Source organism: Lipomyces arxii, assembly GCF_038497795.1.
Source record: "Lipomyces arxii strain Phaff 12-163 unplaced genomic scaffold V1512scaffold_1, whole genome shotgun sequence".
In the NCBI taxonomy this organism is placed as follows: domain Eukaryota; kingdom Fungi; phylum Ascomycota; class Lipomycetes; order Lipomycetales; family Lipomycetaceae; genus Lipomyces; species Lipomyces arxii.
Genome location: NW_027117700.1, coordinates 821,053 through 836,981, shown reverse-complemented (window position 1 = coordinate 836,981; position 15,929 = coordinate 821,053). Strand labels below are relative to the sequence as shown.

General features: G+C 41.1%; 8 protein-coding genes across 8 annotated transcripts; 4 read left to right on the top strand and 4 right to left on the bottom strand.

Moving 5' to 3' along the window:
- Window positions 1-171: 171 nt before the first annotated feature.
- Window positions 172-532, bottom strand: V1512DRAFT_245020 (uncharacterized protein; the record flags this gene model as incomplete). Its single annotated transcript, XM_066914354.1, has 3 exons — window positions 172-284; window positions 337-464; window positions 516-532. The coding sequence occupies 3 exons, from the start codon at window positions 530-532 to the stop codon at window positions 172-174; spliced, it is 258 nt and encodes an 85-aa protein (XP_066774310.1).
- Window positions 533-591: 59 nt separating this feature from the next.
- Window positions 592-1,855, bottom strand: V1512DRAFT_12773 (ribonuclease P/MRP protein subunit). Its single transcript, XM_066912946.1, has 2 exons — window positions 1,069-1,855; window positions 592-1,019 (listed from the first exon to the last, which is right to left on the bottom strand). Exons 1-2 carry the CDS (start codon window positions 1,385-1,387, stop codon window positions 802-804), a joined length of 537 nt encoding a protein of 178 aa, XP_066774309.1. The 5' UTR covers window positions 1,388-1,855; the 3' UTR covers window positions 592-801.
- Window positions 1,856-2,171: 316 nt separating this feature from the next.
- Window positions 2,172-3,084, top strand: V1512DRAFT_201942 (uncharacterized protein; the record flags this gene model as incomplete). The annotated part of the gene is made up of 2 exons (XM_066913237.1): window positions 2,172-2,399; window positions 2,467-3,084. 2 exons carry the CDS (start codon window positions 2,172-2,174, stop codon window positions 3,082-3,084), a joined length of 846 nt encoding a protein of 281 aa, XP_066774308.1.
- Window positions 3,085-4,759: 1,675 nt separating this feature from the next.
- V1512DRAFT_201325 (Clp protease-domain-containing protein) lies at window positions 4,760-5,702 on the top strand (the record flags this gene model as incomplete). Its single annotated transcript, XM_066913215.1, has 2 exons — window positions 4,760-4,867; window positions 4,911-5,702. The coding sequence occupies 2 exons, from the start codon at window positions 4,760-4,762 to the stop codon at window positions 5,700-5,702; spliced, it is 900 nt and encodes a 299-aa protein (XP_066774307.1).
- Window positions 5,703-6,339: 637 nt separating this feature from the next.
- V1512DRAFT_200265 (uncharacterized protein) lies at window positions 6,340-7,424 on the bottom strand (the record flags this gene model as incomplete). Its single annotated transcript, XM_066913185.1, has 4 exons — window positions 6,340-7,062; window positions 7,099-7,190; window positions 7,236-7,283; window positions 7,331-7,424. 4 exons carry the CDS (start codon window positions 7,422-7,424, stop codon window positions 6,340-6,342), a joined length of 957 nt encoding a protein of 318 aa, XP_066774306.1.
- An 861-nt stretch (window positions 7,425-8,285) lies between these two features.
- Window positions 8,286-10,219, top strand: V1512DRAFT_245015 (uncharacterized protein; the record flags this gene model as incomplete). The annotated part of the gene is made up of 2 exons (XM_066914353.1): window positions 8,286-8,303; window positions 8,351-10,219. The coding sequence occupies 2 exons, from the start codon at window positions 8,286-8,288 to the stop codon at window positions 10,217-10,219; spliced, it is 1,887 nt and encodes a 628-aa protein (XP_066774305.1).
- A 635-nt stretch (window positions 10,220-10,854) lies between these two features.
- On the bottom strand, window positions 10,855-11,826 carry V1512DRAFT_256595 (uncharacterized protein). Its single transcript, XM_066915048.1, has one exon. The coding sequence runs from the start codon at window positions 11,335-11,337 to the stop codon at window positions 11,149-11,151; it is 189 nt and encodes a 62-aa protein (XP_066774304.1). The 5' UTR covers window positions 11,338-11,826; the 3' UTR covers window positions 10,855-11,148.
- A 1,399-nt stretch (window positions 11,827-13,225) lies between these two features.
- Window positions 13,226-15,101, top strand: V1512DRAFT_256591 (MFS sugar:H+ symporter). Its single transcript, XM_066915047.1, has 4 exons — window positions 13,226-13,528; window positions 13,569-13,748; window positions 13,795-14,862; window positions 14,913-15,101. Exons 1-4 carry the CDS (start codon window positions 13,324-13,326, stop codon window positions 14,993-14,995), a joined length of 1,536 nt encoding a protein of 511 aa, XP_066774303.1. The 5' UTR covers window positions 13,226-13,323; the 3' UTR covers window positions 14,996-15,101.
- Window positions 15,102-15,929: the final 828 nt, after the last annotated feature.

Sequence of the window (15,929 nt, the reverse complement as noted above, 5' to 3'; positions counted from 1 at the left end):
TGAGCGAAAAATGTTAGTCTGTGCCTAATCTGATAGAATTTTTGTAATAAAAGCATTGAATGGTCAAACAGAAGCAAAACAGTGCCGTTAAATAGAGCGAACGCACGTAGATATGTGATATGTACCATTACCAAACTATTTACAGCATAAAAACCATCGTTCCAAAAAACATTATGCCTTATCACTATTTTCTTTTCGTTTTTTATCAATGACAGTTTCTGGTAACGGTGGCAATGGGACATCGCTGAAATCGTCGGACCCAGCAGCAGTAGCGGCATATGTATCTGGCACAAAATGTTAGTATGACAGTGTTTGGTCCCAGTATATTAAACATACAAATAGCGGCAACGAATCCAGAAATCAAAACACCGGTGATGATGTTGCGCCGAGCATATTTCTGACGGGCACGTAAGAGTGCGGGAGACATCCGGGATGAATTATCTTGGTACTTATTGGTACCCCATCTGCTTGTGTTAGTTTAATGCTTCTTTCGCTATGGTTAACATTTTATTCACCTCAGTTGACTACTCATGGTGTATTATTTGAGTGATGCGAATGATCGAGAGAAACGTTAAAAGAGCAGTGAGTGTTTAGTCGCCGCACGAATGGTTGAGATCAAATGCATATTGACCTACACAGATGTTGAGAATATTTTATGTGATACTATAATGCAGCTAGTGTTACATATGTAATTTTTGTTCACTTTTAAATATTTGCATAAACTTGAGATGTGTACAAAATATGCCCCCCTTTAACGCCATCAATTTGGAACCGTTTACTAAAATTTTTGAAAATTACAAGTCACGTAGCTGGAGCATCAACTTGACGAATCAAGCTGGCATCTTTAGTCATAGCAAATCGTTCGCATTTTCTCATTGTGCCAGAAACATGGTCAACTGATACAATGACATCGACCCCAGCTATTTCATTCAACAGAGTGAGCGCAGCCCATACCATCTGGAAATGATCGCGCGACACTCTAATTATGCCTGTGGATGTTGCGGGTGAAAAGTATTTGACTAAAATATATCAGCGGGAGTCAATAGTTTATAAATACAGGCGTTATACGACTTATACTAGCTCGAACTAAGCCAGCACCTAGATCACCAAAACTGCGATTTACTATGTCTCTAATTGCCGCATTAAGAGCTCTTTGAGTTATAACATCTGGTGAAGGCCTCTTTTCTAACACTGTACGCATATCCGGCTGTAAATTTCCTTCGGTTCCTCCTGGAAGAATGTTTCCATCTGATAATGCTTTTTGTTTTTTGAAATTATAACGTGATGGATATATACTTTTTTGACGTTCCGGCAACACTGCGTCGACGTCGTTTTGTTGCGGATAATGTAATTTAAATAACAGGTAGCGCGACTTGAATCTGACCATTGTATGTGTATTGTAGTATATAGACAATTTAGTAGAGTGTGCCCCGAATGTCCTCCGTGAGACAAAATGCTAGCGAGCCGCAGAGCTTTGCGAATCAAAGTTTTGGTATTTCTGTAAATTATGGTAGAACGACAGAAGTGACAGCAAATAAGCATTCTGCTATTATAAGCATCTGTTATAATGATTGCATACTAAACACTTCTTTGAATTACACAACTAAATCCTTCTGCTTTATGACGCCATTCCACTATATTTAAGCGTGGAATGTTCCCAAATTCTTTGCCTCTCTTCTTTCTATAAAAAGAAATCAAAGCTTAAATTAAGGTTTAAACGTATAGTACAGGCGCGTATAATATTCTGGGTACGTTCACACTCATTCTCCGCAGTGGTTTAGCACTACCCCTGAAGCAATGTTCTTTCCCAGAATAATCTGCGTCGTCGATCCTAACACTCACACAGATACACGCCCGGGAAACGTCTCTTGTATCGGTCTTTACCTTTCTCGTTCTCGGTTAAATCCTTTTTTCCCGCCTTTTTCTTCCTTTTGTACTTTTTCTATTCGGTCAGTCGGCCACTTCTCGTCAGATTACGCACTTCAGTGTCCTTCAGCCAGAGCGACGGCATCTGCACCATGCTAAGTTTCGTGCTCTGTCGCATACAGGTCACACGGCATCGCTCGCGGCAGTCAATCACACATCGGCAGTCTTTGACTGGCAAGACCGCGTCTTTGTCCACAACAGCACTCTTTGCAATACTTTTATTATCAGCACAACTTCCTAGAGTAATGGCAAGCTATGTTGTTACGCCGAAAGCAGAAGTCAGTTCATTAAGCGATACAAATCTACGTGCTCGAACTGTCATTTCAAATGCGAGCAACAGAACCATCATACCATACGCTTTTGATTCAAGTTTAGGCACAAATTTCACACAACAGGCATGCCCGAACTTTTTTCATACTTTCTTGCAAGATCAAAATTTTATTGGATGTTATCCTTTTTCGTTTTTTTTGCAGGTGAGCGAATTTGTGATTTCAAATCTATTTTTGGCACTCAAGATTGCTGACTATACAATTAAATTAGAACTCGGAATCGTTTTTCTCCATTGTTAGACAAGGTGCATTTAAGTTGTCTAGTACAATGGACACAATTTGTTCTGTTAATTCAACTATTTGTGGACAAGTTATGAACTATTATGGTACGCAACTATTATCAGAAAATACATGCTTGGAGGACTATGAGCTTGAAAATCCACTCGTAAGGCAAGCTTATAACGCATTCACTTCTTATAACATGCTATATTCTTCAGGTTGTTTAAAGTCTTCGACCGGATCATATTGCTACGTCGACTCGGTCACAAATTCAACTAATCCTGGAGACTCATATCTGTATTATCTTCCGCTTGGTATATCATTACCAGGAGGAGTGCGGCCAAGTTGTTCTAGCTGCTCGCAAGACATAATGTCTGTGCTGTTCAATTACGCTGGCAATACATCTATACCATTGTCAAGGACCTACGTCTCCTCTGGTCAATTGTTAAACATCAATTGCGGACCTAACTTTGTCTCGACGGCTGTTCAGCCAATCAGACCGGAAACTACATCATTTAGCGCACTTGCTCCAGGAGTATCTCCAGGCGCATTAGAAGCGTCTATTGTTGCTTTGATTTCGTCTCTTGCTGTCTATCTGGGTTTACTTTAAAGCTTCCTGAGTCAAGGTGGACCGGCATCACTGTCTATCTGACTTCGACGTTTTACATTGGTTCTTGCTTTCTTGAAGTTAGATTTGTTACAAACTTCCTTTTTAATGGTTTGGACCCCGGAGCGGTCCCTGGCGTTTTCGATTATATTATGTTTAGTGTATATTTTTTTAGAATTTTTTTGGGATCAAAATTGTGCTGAGTCTGTAATTAGTATTGTCAGGTAGTCATGTTAGATATTGATTGTGTGATTAAACTAATTTTGGTATATGTATATGTTGAGGCTGATTTACAATCCACGAAAGTCTTGCTGAATCACCTCGTCAGCGCTGAAGCAAAGACGAAACTGAAGCAAACGAGACTGGGTTAATGTTAACGACTGATTTATATTGTATCGCATTTGCAGCATCTTGGCACCAGAAAAGATGTATTATGTGGAACTCATTTGGTATCTCAGTTCAGAAGTTTATAGCTTTGGTATGCGCGGTCCCATGGACGGCATGATTTGCTCTTGCTTGCATTTGCCTGTTTTTGACCTGCTTGGTTCCTGTCTTTTACTCGTATATTGTCACTCAATGCTAGGAAAATAGCAGGAAATGTACAAAACAAAATTTAATGAACGCAAAAAGTTCTTGCGAGACAAATAGTTATGCTCCTACAATTTGAGTCTCACTAAATTGCGAGGAATGTTTAAAGTCTAGTGGTCGCTCATATAAACAGATGTTTGTAAGCAATTATAGCTCATCTATAAGTTATTCTTGCAAATTATATATAACAAAATAAGTTGCCATATGGTGAAGTACTTGCCGTACTTACATACTCAGATATTAAGGTTCAGGGGTAATGAGTTTTGATCCTCGTCCTTAGACTTCACAACCTTGAGATTCTCATGTGCAGCGTACACTTGAAGCTACGTTTGCTAATAGTCCATTAGTAGCGGCCTACCAACAAAACCAAGACCCAGACGTGTTACCCATTGGATACAGAATAATACCCATGACGCTTTCTCCTTCAGACTTTTTTCTGAGCTACGGCTATAAAGTTGAGTCATTGATTAGATGGTCAACTTGCACTGCAAAGGTGCAAGTAAAGCCACTTAAACAAAAAAGCAGTTTGCTGTGTTTTCGTCTAAACAATTACGCAGCGAGCATTCAATTGGTGCGGTCGACCTGACTTAAGCGTGCAATATTGGAGACTGAAGGTGGTCTTAAATACACGTAGATCTCGCGGAATGAACTATGGGACAACAAAATCTCGCCACGCTTCCTCTTTCCTTCTTAGCTGCTGCATCAAAAGCGCGTGCTAGAATTTGAATACATGAAGTCATTTCATTAGAATACGAACAAAGACCTGCTGTGGACGTTATCGAGTGATCACAGACTTCCTGTCAATGGGCTTCAAAAGTTGAAGCCAGCTTAAGTTAACGCTCGTAGTTTCGTTTTGCATCTGAGCTGTCAAAAATGTAAGTATAGAAAAATAGGTCAAACTGCGGGCTGAGAAGCTAAGGAATTGCTAATTCAAAAAGGTCTGTGGGTTAGGGCACGCTTATCCAGCCGTGAATGCACAGAACAGAAGCGCGTGAACTTGGTAAAACTATACGTGATCGCGATGTATCGCAGTACGAGCTTGTTGCGGCGGCAAGCCACTACAAGTTTATCAAATCAAATAGTTCGATGGATGGGATTTAAGTCTGTTAGTCCGTTTGGTCGGGTTTCCAGACCAACCAGCAATGCTGATTCTAACGGTGTAGGCGCGATTCACGTCCCTACTGTTCCCAATCGTGATGTGCGCAATCTAGCAAACTCCTTTGTACACGCTGACATCATAGAAAAATGGAGGCGTGATATATTTTGACATATTCAGTCGACTGCTAAATGAGCGCATAATCATGCTCTACGGCACTGTGGAAGACAACATGGCAGCCGTGATTGTCTCGCAATTGCTATATCTCGAAGCCCAAGATCACACCAAACCAATTTACATGTACATCAACTCTGGTGGCGGCGAGATGCACGCAGGATTCTCTATAATTGATACAATGCAGTACATCCGCTGCCCGGTTTATACCATCTGTGTCGGCTTCGCGGCGTCAATGGCGAGCTTGATTTTGGTTGCTGGAGAACGCGGGAATCGGTACGCGCTTCCAAATGCTTGGATTATGATTCACCAACCCAACACTGGCATGTCCGGTAAAGCCAGTGATTTGGCAATCCAGACCCGTCAGATTTTGAGAATGCGGGATCAAGCAAACAAGTTTTACCAGCAGCAACTCGCGAAACCGCACACTCTAGAGCAGATCGCGATTCTGGTTGAAAATGACAACTACCTTGACCCAACCGAGTCACTGGGCATTGGAATTATTGACGAGATCATATCGTCTGCAAAGCAAGTACCAGGAGCTCCTCAACCGCCATCTGATCCTTCACCATCTAGTCCACCAGATACATTCCCAACGCCCGCACCCGCACCTGCACCTGCACCAACAACTCCTTCACCACCCCAAACACCAACTCCACGGGATAACTACACCATGAAGGCAACAGCAAGCACTAGCATTTCCGGAGATTCTGGCTCCGGTCTGTCGTCCACAGACTTCTGGAACAAACTTTACACAGCCTAAACTCTGAATCCTGTATTATACACTAAAAATCTATCAAACACACACGCAAACTTTTTTATATGTACATCCAATGCATGACCATACAGACTTAGTAATCACTTTCATCGTCGTCGGCTTCGTCGTCCGCAAATACAGACTTAGTAATCACTTTCATCGTCGTCGGCTTCGTCGTCCGCAAAATCATTCCTCGAAAGAAACTGACGAGACCGGGTGTGATACCGACTTACGTCCACTAGATCGTCATAATCATAGTCGGCGTCGGTGGCAGTCAGCGAATCCGGTTTGGAGTCGTCTGCGTCAACAATGTCATCTAGCGCACCGTCAATTGAACGCTCGCCATCGCCATCATCATCCGCGAACCGTTGATAAGCTTCTTCGTAGTCATACTCGTCATAGTCATCAGCATCAACGTCTTCCGCAGCCCGTGAGTCAATCGATGAAATGTACTCGACCCCTTCGTCTTCATCTGGGTAATCATTTTTGTAAAAGTCCTCGGCATTTGAGTCTTCGTCGTCACTGCGAACTTCGTACTCATCGTCGTACTCATCTGTGACCAAGTCGGCAAAATCACCGTCTGAGTTGTACAATCTAGGAGAAGGTTAGCATCTAAAGCAGCTAACACCCAACCGCACACAACTTACAGAAGTCCATATTGGCCACCGTCCCATACATTTTCTTGTAATTGCTCGCGATAATAAACATCATATACATAATCGTCCATTTCGACGTCTTCATTTCCTGCCTTGGCAGCAGTGGCGAGCTTGTTCGCCAAAATCGCACCATGCTGTGCCTCTGTGTGTGAATTTGCGCCCGCAATATGTCGCGTCTTCGGCAATGGAGATGCCGTACCTGACTCAGAAATGACTGCCTGTCTAAGATTGTCAATGGCCGTGTGCTGATGTGGACGTTTTAAAGCTGCCGTTGGCTTGTTTGTCTCGTAGTCCTTGTTCAATGTTAAGAAATCGTCTACCATTTTCTGAAGCTCTTCCTCATTAGCAGCAGGCATCTGGTACGACGAACTAGGCGAAAGCGATACACTACTGCTTCGCCGCCGCGCCATAGCCGGTGAATGAGGGATCGCAATTGGTCGCTGAGGCGGGCTCGAATCCAGGACCTTTACCTTGGGAATACCATTTGTGGGGGGTGAAATCAGAACACTCCGTTCGACATCTCTTATTGGCGGTGGTGTTGGAGAAGGCCGTGCAGATCTATTACCACGAACTGATTGTTCTGTGATTGCCGGCGAACGTATATTGTATTCGCTCTGCGACGCTCGTCGTTTCCGAGTAGGAAATCTGAACATTCGCGCTGGGTTCAAAATGTTACGTGCCGTATGAAACACGCTTGAAGGTTCTTTGTCCTTATAAGGTCAGAATCAATTGTGACAAATCACAACACAAAAACGTACGTTGGGTCCTTCAGGTGCCTCAAGTAAAGTAATTGCACCTGCATGATGAGGTGCGTCTTCAGTAGAAGCTAGCTTAAAGACTAATAAAAATAAGCATTAAAAACTATGTTAATAGAAAGACATACCATATGAGTTAGTTCTACTACGTTTGATATTGTCGCTTTGACCCAATACTACAACTGTTAAACACTACCTAGCTATTACCTAATACTATACATACATAGCGCCTGTAATGGATTCTGTGTTCTTTTTCGCTTGATTCGGACTGTATGCGGTGGTAAGGCCGCAGACGATGATGGTTGTATTGTTGACATTTTTAAATGTGTGAATTGAATATTAAGTTCTCATGAAAGCTTTGACGTTTATTGATCTTTGCTTGAATAAAGCAAATACGGAGAATTGAGCTGCGCTAAATAACAAAATAAACTGTCTCGTAAATTTGGATCATTGGGAAATGTAATCTTAACGAGGAATAGGCACCGGACCTCGATGGGCTCACACTGTGCTTTCCAACTGAGTTTCAAGAGCGACGGGACGGATGCATTATGGGTAAGGGTAATTGACGTCACGGATCAGGTGCCCAAAATGATCGTGACTTTTTGCGGGACCGCAGAGTGAAGAGGATCAGCTGAAAATGAGAACAGTCGTCCAGTGTTTAGTTAGTATTTATAGGGTCTTAGACAGAATTTAACTGTGTTGAGTAAACTCTGATTTTATTAGCCAAACAGCTTCATGAATCGGAATCAGTCGTTTAAGAAGTGTTCAATTGTACGGTTTCTTGTCGCCTCACATAAATTAGGGTATACAAAGCAGTACATAGCTTCATAAATACGCATTATACTGTAGATTGCACTAGAGATAAAGATGCCGTTTAGGAGTTGCTGTCAGTGGTACTGAAAGACATACGTGACTGAGTCTGCTGGCTGAAGCAACGACTGTTATTACTTCTTTAGCAGACGGAGGTGTCAATTTAACTAAAAATCCACTTTACTTAGCCTATTGAAACGCATGTAGTTACTGATCTCTTATAAACATTCTACAAAAACGTAGTCGTTTTGAGGGCAGATTCGAGATATCGAGTATTGCGGTTTAGGGTACGATTGTGATTCTATGAACACTTTATCTTGCTTAGCATTAAGGCATTGTAATTGAGAGAGAGCATAACCGAGCCACTGATGGGACGGCGTGGGAAGGTAGGGGACTATTTTGAAAGTATTTTGATGAAGATTAACTGTACAAGAGAGACGATGAGTTACTGGAGGCATTTGACGACTGGTACCTCTCTCCCATTGATGAGCCAGAGCTAAGACCAGGAGTCGCAGCAAAACTTAAGAATGCACCTAAAAAGAAGGTGGTCGACATCAATAAAAAAGATCGGATGGTTCGCCAGAAGCGTCGCGACCCACTACAATATTTCCCACGAGAAATCACCGACAATATTCTGCTAAGACTACGCATTCTCGAACTTGTTAATCTCAAATCTGTGTGCAAAACTTGGCACAGAAAAATCAGCGACCTCGAAAGTGTATGTGAATACATAGATTGCTCTCGACCTATGATCATCAAAGATCGAGCTATTTACGAAACCGGCAGTAGAGTCTCCAAAATGATGCGAGCTCCACTTCATTATATGGATGTATCAGATGGGTGGTTCAAAAGTATGGATACAAATCACATAGAATTGAGTACCGTTATAGGAAGGATAAAGGGAGTAATGACTGAAGCAAAAATTAAACGTCGATCTAGACTGGAACAGTTGCTGAATGTATGGGACAGCTCATGGGAGGAGCATCGATACTTCAATTCGTTCAATACATTTGACAAACTAGATTGGGAAATACTTGACGGTCTAAAAGTTTTGCAGATTGTCAGGCATGCAATGTTTCCGGTATTGAAAATCATTGTCAAAAACGGAAAACTTCAAAATCTGCGCGAATTGGATATCTTTAATGACGATACAATATATGACTCTCATTCCGCCAGCAATTGGTACTATCACGTCAGATCTGACTGTAAAGATATACAGTTTTTAACTGCGCATGATGCACCCAGACGTTACCACAAGAATATGCGAAATCTGAAAATAGGTGGTCAACCTGGTTTTTTTGGATCTGATTTTGGCACGATTGATCAAGTTGGAAACAAAGGCTTTTTTCCTATAACGCAGCAATACCTGGAAGTTTTAACTGAGACATTTCCATATATTCACCAGCTGGTTCTAGCCAATATCAATGTGCTCGAAGGGACTTCTCGTTGGAGGCTCATGATGCGAATGACTAATCCCGAACTAAGATTAATTCAACTATATGATTCAAACGTTTGCATTCCAATTCTACCATCTTCACTTGAGGTTCTGAAGGCGATTTGGTCTAAGGGCGTCCCTCATCCGCTACTTCCGTCGCTCTCTGACTGTGGGTATCCACTTACTTTGTTGCTCGACGATGACGGGTTGGTCAAATATCAAGAGGACGACCGAATATCTACTTTATTGGACGAATACAAAAATGTACAGCATTTAAGCTTAAGGCATTTTAAGGCACCGATGGATAAGTTCTTGGATATAATTTGTCGGTTTGGTTCAAATTTGCGGATCTTACAGATAGATGGCAAGCCTAAGGCTAACAAAAATACTGGTTTAAATTGGTACAACGAGCATAGAGACGACGCATACATTTTCCGATCTGATCCATTCGCACGTCGACGACCTGCAGATGGCGGGCCACTGACATCTGGTGTCCATGTCATGAGTTTGGTTGTGCATTTTTGCCCAAACCTCACTCATTTATCTCTTAAAGGTAGAGACGACCTGATTGATCGAAACAGTATCCGAGCTCTTTCAAGACTGAAACATCTGGAATTTGCAGATTTGTCTGAGATAAAAGATTTAAACGATGGACAATTACAGATTTTGCTATGGGGTGCCAGTGGTGGATCTCCGCGAGTTAATCAGGCTGATCTGGCTTCTGACGACTGGCAGAAGCGTTTTAAAGACGCACTTATATTGAAGTTTCTAAAACTGATAAGATTGGACAATTGTTTGCGAATATCCCATCATGCGATTGACGTTGTCAAGTGTATGTCTATCAAAGTTGAGGCAAGCCACTTATGAGTGACGACATGTTTGTATCCTTAGTCTGCATTTTCGCAATAATTCTCGGAGCATTGAACTTTGGATAAAAGAGCAATGTGGATATGCAGTCAGCGAAACAACTCAAAACCGTCATAGACAATTTTCGTTAGGTAAGACGAAACAGTTTTGGCCATGGTGAGATGGTTTATCCGGCGCTGGAAGGCCAACCAGAAGTCGCCTGCTGGCCCTGGGATTTCTACAAATTTGGATTTGTTAGGTCACGCCGTCAACCCTTTTTATTGCTATCACTAATAGAATCGGTACATTCTCCATTTATATATTACATACTTTTACAAATTTACTGGACATTATGCAACTACCTCACTAGTAAGGCTCCGGCGTTTAAAGCTCATTTTAGCCATCAGCAGTTTTGCACTCTTTGACTAATACAAAAATGCAAAATGTCATAAGGTGAATTTGTATGTTTTACACATTACGATCAGTAAAACTACCCCTCCTGCCTTTGTTCATTGTTCCGTCAGATATTTAATTTTAAACCTTAAAAATATGCATAAACTGCGGTGATGCTTCTAGATTGGACGACTCGCTCCACTTTTTATATTTGTAGCATCTAAAGTTGATTCACCACCATCTATAATTCAAATTCTATAATATTTTTATGAACATAATTATCAAATTAGAAACTTCGTAGTACATAATTTTTCTAGTAGAAAACTTGTTCTGATGACTCTCTAACAGCAGATGTTTAGTATGCCATGACGTCACCCCGCAAACATGTCACTTGATGGAGCGTTGATAATAGCAGCTAAATGCAAAATGTGAGGGCCAGTGAATCAATCCCCTTTACATCGATTTTGCCGGAATTGGCTACGATACGCGCCGTAGGCCCGCAATTCCGGCATAGAAATTTGGCTCAGCGTTTTCCCCTCTGTGGAACCCCACACGGTTTAAAACTTTAATGTAATGCAAACGCCATCCAGCTGTCCTCGCAAATAATATGCACTGACATTGCTCATCAGGCTAAAGAGTAGACAGTTTGTACTTGCCCAGACCCCCATTTTTTTTGGCATACTTATGGAAGAGGCGGGGTATACTAAACATACCAACGACGTGATGATACGCAAGATAATCGCCATATGTGAAGCAAACCATAATCAATCAGATTCTGTTACCTAACAATACTCGAAGCACCATGTCAAGTTTCAAAGTAAAAGAACTAACTGAAGTTTTTTAAATTGAGCGTCTGTTAAAAGAGGGACGGAACACCATGGTACAAGAAAGAAATCTGGCGCTGCTGTACTTGAACCCTGTTCCATGCAAATAGCGGATTCACGACAGAAGGGAACAGAACACAATCGATCTCGATGTGATGTACTAGAATTTAATGACAGGTAGTGCTGCCGCAGTTGCAACAACCAAATGAGACGCAGAGTGCAGTGTTTGAGCGCTTTTATAATACATAGTGACGATATGTTTTGCTCGCTGGACTGGAGCGAGTGCAAACTTTGAACAGACCGGTAACAATAGCGCTGCTATTGCAGTTGTGGCGATGATCTAGTTATTACTCGTTCTATAACTTGATGATGCCGCTGATGTACATTTACATTATAGAGATTTTTCTTTTCAGTCTATCGATCAAAAGGTATTTCATTCCCATCATTTTTAACAAAGGAGCGGGAGCTACTGCGTTTGATCAGTCTGTGAATCCTATTGGTGGCTGGGGACTGAAACAGTGATTATTTACTTCTGATCTAGCTTGAAGGAAATTGCTGGAAATTTGGTTTTATTGATTTAGATTTTTCCGTTATTATATATTACGTAACTCGATTTGACAGGCACAGTTTGCGTACGTTCCGGGTACGGTGGCTGCATATGCGTACGGTACCCTAGTATAGTTCATTCGCAGTGTCTACGACTGCCTAAAATTTCAGCAAGACTTTTAACATTTTGAAACTAAATGAATGCTCATGCTTCGATTGAATGTTTCTTATCTAGACATTTTTTTCGTTCACATTTACCGCGATGCTGTCTACCTCGTCCAAATGACCAGATGAAAACTGTTAACAACGCGAATGACAGACTTTATTTAACTCTCATACATATAAAATTAAATAAACACAATTAGCACTGTACAGCGTGCATTCTTGTATCCTCAACATGTTACTGTCATTGATGTCATTGCAGCTATGCTAAGTAATATTGTTGTAGAAAGGTTGCAGTCTCGCACTAAAGTGCTTGCGAACAACATCTGGAGTAACTAATCTTGAACTTGTAGATTTTTTCTTCCAGCATTACCTGTGGCTAACACAAACGTGTAACGGAAGTAAAAATGTCATTGTCAAGGTAATGGAATTCTCTCCGAGTTCATGCATGACATAAAGAATACCGTTTTCAGCCACATTAATGAGCAAGACACCAAATTTATGCTTGGCTTGATTTTAAACAATAATAATCCCCTGAAAAATTCCACAAGAGCGCGAATAATTAGACTTTCGCTTTCAAAACAAAAGTGAGATGATCGGAATAATAAACAGCAACAGTATGCTGTAGCCAGATAGAGAGGAAAACTGCACCGAATGCTCTGCGGATTAGGGTAAATCTCTGATTTTGCATTTCCATCACAGAGTTTTGCATTCAATAGTTCGGTTATGCAAAGTGACATTGTTTTTTTTTGGTGGAAGACCAATAACTTTTTTATTTATATTTTGCGTCGGTCTGTTTATTTTGCATAAAGAAAAACAAATACCACAAAACGTCTTGCATTCCCGCTGTTTTGATTCATGAGCTGTCTCACATCACCCACTGATTTCCCCGCATCTACCCTGCCGATCTATTATCAGCACGTGCGATGCCGGATAAGTTCACTCACAACGTTGTTCTCTCATTAGCCTAAAGTCTAGATATTTGCCTGATCTCAACTTATGCTGAACATGAGAATATTGAGTCCGTCAATTTAATAGCAAATGTGTGTGTGGAGATGCGGGATGCGGGGTATGGTTGAGATGTCAACTAAGGATTTATCTATATATATATATATATATATATATAAGGCATCTGCTGTACGAGTTCTTATACTTTAAATCCCCTGTTGTTTTTATACTCAACTTCGCACGAAGAAATCAATGTCGAATTACAAAGCCAAAGAACTGGCTGAGGTCTCGGAGGTTGAGCGTCTGCTGAGAGAAGATGTTACGCCGTGGTATAAAAAGAAGAATTTAACTTTGTTATACTTGACTCTTGTACCATCTGCGTTAGGTGTTGAGATGACGACTGGCTATGATGGTAGTATTATGAACGGCCTTCAATCAGTTGACACATGGCTCGAATGTATGTATCAAATCACATAAAGTGCAAAACTAATAAACAGATTTTAATCAGCCTAATGGTGCTATTCTCGGTCTACTGTCAGCTTCCCTGTCTATTGGATCTCTTTTAATAATTCCTATAACGCCATATGTGTGCGAGACGTTTGGTAGAAGGAAAAGTGTGATTTTCGGTAGTATTGTGATTGTCATTGGAATAATACTTCAAACCGCATCGGTGAACAGTGAGCATTTTGTTTTTTAAACAATTGGTGATACTGATTACTTTAGTCGCTATGTTTGTAGTTGCACGTATCATTCTTGGTGCAGGTATCGTCCCAGCTGTTACCGGCGCTTCACAGCTAATCGCGGAACTTGCGTATCCTAAGGAACGTTCGGTACTGACTGGACTGTTTAATGAGAGTTGGTATGCAGGTGCTATTCTTGCTGCTGGTGTCACACTCGGCACATTTGCTTGGCCTTCTAACTGGAGCTGGAGACTTCCTTCACTCTTGCAGCTTTTACCATCAATGCTTCAGTTAGCTTTCATTTGGTTTGTACCCGAAAGTCCAAGGTGGCTTGTATCCAAAGACAGAACTGAAGATGCACTTAAGATTTTGATCAAGTATCATGCGGAAGGAAACGAAGATAGCCAGTTTGTGGCCGCTGAATTTGCGCAGATTTGTGACACTATCAAGATGGAATACGAAAGCAATAAACATCCCTGGAAGGAGTTTGTATCTACCAAGGCCAATTTGCATAGATTGTTAATTGCTGCTTGTGTTGGCCTGTTTGTGCAATGGTCTGGCAACGGACTGGTGTCGTACTATCTGTCAAAGGTCCTTGCAACCGTTGGAATTCACGACAGAAGAGAACAAAATACAATTAATCTGGGTTTGATGTGCTGGAATTTGGTAACAGGTTGCATTGCCGCAGTTGTAACGAAGTATATGAGACGCCGAGTACAATACTTGACTGCGTTTACTATGATGACAATCTGCTTTGCGTGTTGGACCGGAGCCAGTGCGAGTTTCACACTGACTGGTAACAGTAGCGCTGCCATTGCAGTTGTTGCTATGATTTGGATTTATTATTCGTTTTACAATTTGATGATGCCACTGACTTATATATACATGACAGAGATTTTTCCTTTCATCTATCGATCAAAAGGTATTTCATTCCAGCTCATTTTCAATAAGGGGGCTACTGCATTTAATCAATTTGTGAATCCGATTGGTTTACAAAGACTTGGATACAAGTTTTACATTGTTTACTGTGTTTGGCTGGTGATTGAAACAGTGATTATTTACTTTTTGTACCCAGAAACCAAAGGACCTAGTTTGGAGGAGATTGCGGCAAGTAAGTTAATTGAGTTTTTGTGGTTATCGTCTATGTTAACAAAACTTTAGTTTTCGAGGGTTCAGAGGCCAAAGTTGATTTTGGCATGCAAGATATTAAAGAAACCGAAGCATTCCAAATCGAACGCGTTTAATTACATGCTTTGCCATTCTGCAAAACTTGCTTACTACTGATTGGATTAAATTTTGCTGTTGCTGACTACAGTTTTGTTTGTTTATGAACAATGTATTGAATCCAAGTAAATTTATTTTCGTGAAATGGTTTTCCCCATTGTCCATTTTGGGGCGCCTAGATGTTTTGCTTGCGCAAGGCTTAGTTGACTCAAAAACAAATGAATAAAAAGATATTAGGCGAAACTGTATATATTCGCATAAATTTCATATTAACTGAATAAATATGAATTTCACCGAGAATACAGTTGCAATTGCTGTTGATTGGCATGTACTATTAAAACGCCGAGCAGTGGAAGAGAGTACGTCGTACGTACGTACGTACGTAGTAAAGTTAAGCCACAAACGCAATGCGAGTTTACAGATTGCCCAGCCACAGGCAAGCACAGCTCAAAGTTCGCAGGCAAAACTCGCAGAGTATTATCAGAAAGGTCGCAGAGTATTTGGTAACATGTGTATTATCGGCAATTTTCAAGTATCATAAATCAAATACGTAAAACTTATATAAGTAAACAGAGCATTTATTAGTAAACTCATGATGGCTAAATGGCATGCAATGTTTGTATTCTAACCTGTGCTGTGTGACTCGACATTGCGATGTAGCCTTTGCTTTTATCAATTGATTTAGCTAAATTACCGCTGTTTAGCGTGCTCAATCAAACATTGATTGGAAGGATGTGTTAACATGTTCTACTACTCGCGCTCAATTGACAGCCGGGCTTAAAGGTATTACCAATGACATTATCCCAAATCCATGCCAAACTATCAAGTGCTAGCCTTTCAATTCTGATAATATTACGGCCACAAGCAATGTGTTTGAATTGGCGTATTTTGTAGAGCTCTTACGTTTCTCAATTCCGATCAGACCATCGTAACTGGCCGTGACAAACGGTTTGA

Bases quoted from the DNA above. Each gene is read 5' to 3' on its own strand.
- V1512DRAFT_12773 (XM_066912946.1), bottom strand. From the start codon at position 1,387: ATGGTCAGATTCAAGTCGCGCTACCTGTTATTTAAATTACATTATCCG. The intron at 1,020-1,068 runs GTATAACGCCTG...GATATATTTTAG, and splicing joins AGTTCGAGCTAGTATAAGTC to TCAAATACTTTTCACCCGCA.
- V1512DRAFT_256595 (XM_066915048.1), bottom strand. From the start codon at position 11,337: ATGGCGATTATCTTGCGTATCATCACGTCGTTGGTATGTTTAGTATAC.
- V1512DRAFT_256591 (XM_066915047.1), top strand. From the start codon at position 13,324: ATGTCGAATTACAAAGCCAAAGAACTGGCTGAGGTCTCGGAGGTTGAG. The intron at 13,529-13,568 runs GTATGTATCAAA...ACTAATAAACAG, and splicing joins AGTTGACACATGGCTCGAAT to ATTTTAATCAGCCTAATGGT. The intron at 14,863-14,912 runs GTAAGTTAATTG...ACAAAACTTTAG, and splicing joins TTTGGAGGAGATTGCGGCAA to TTTTCGAGGGTTCAGAGGCC.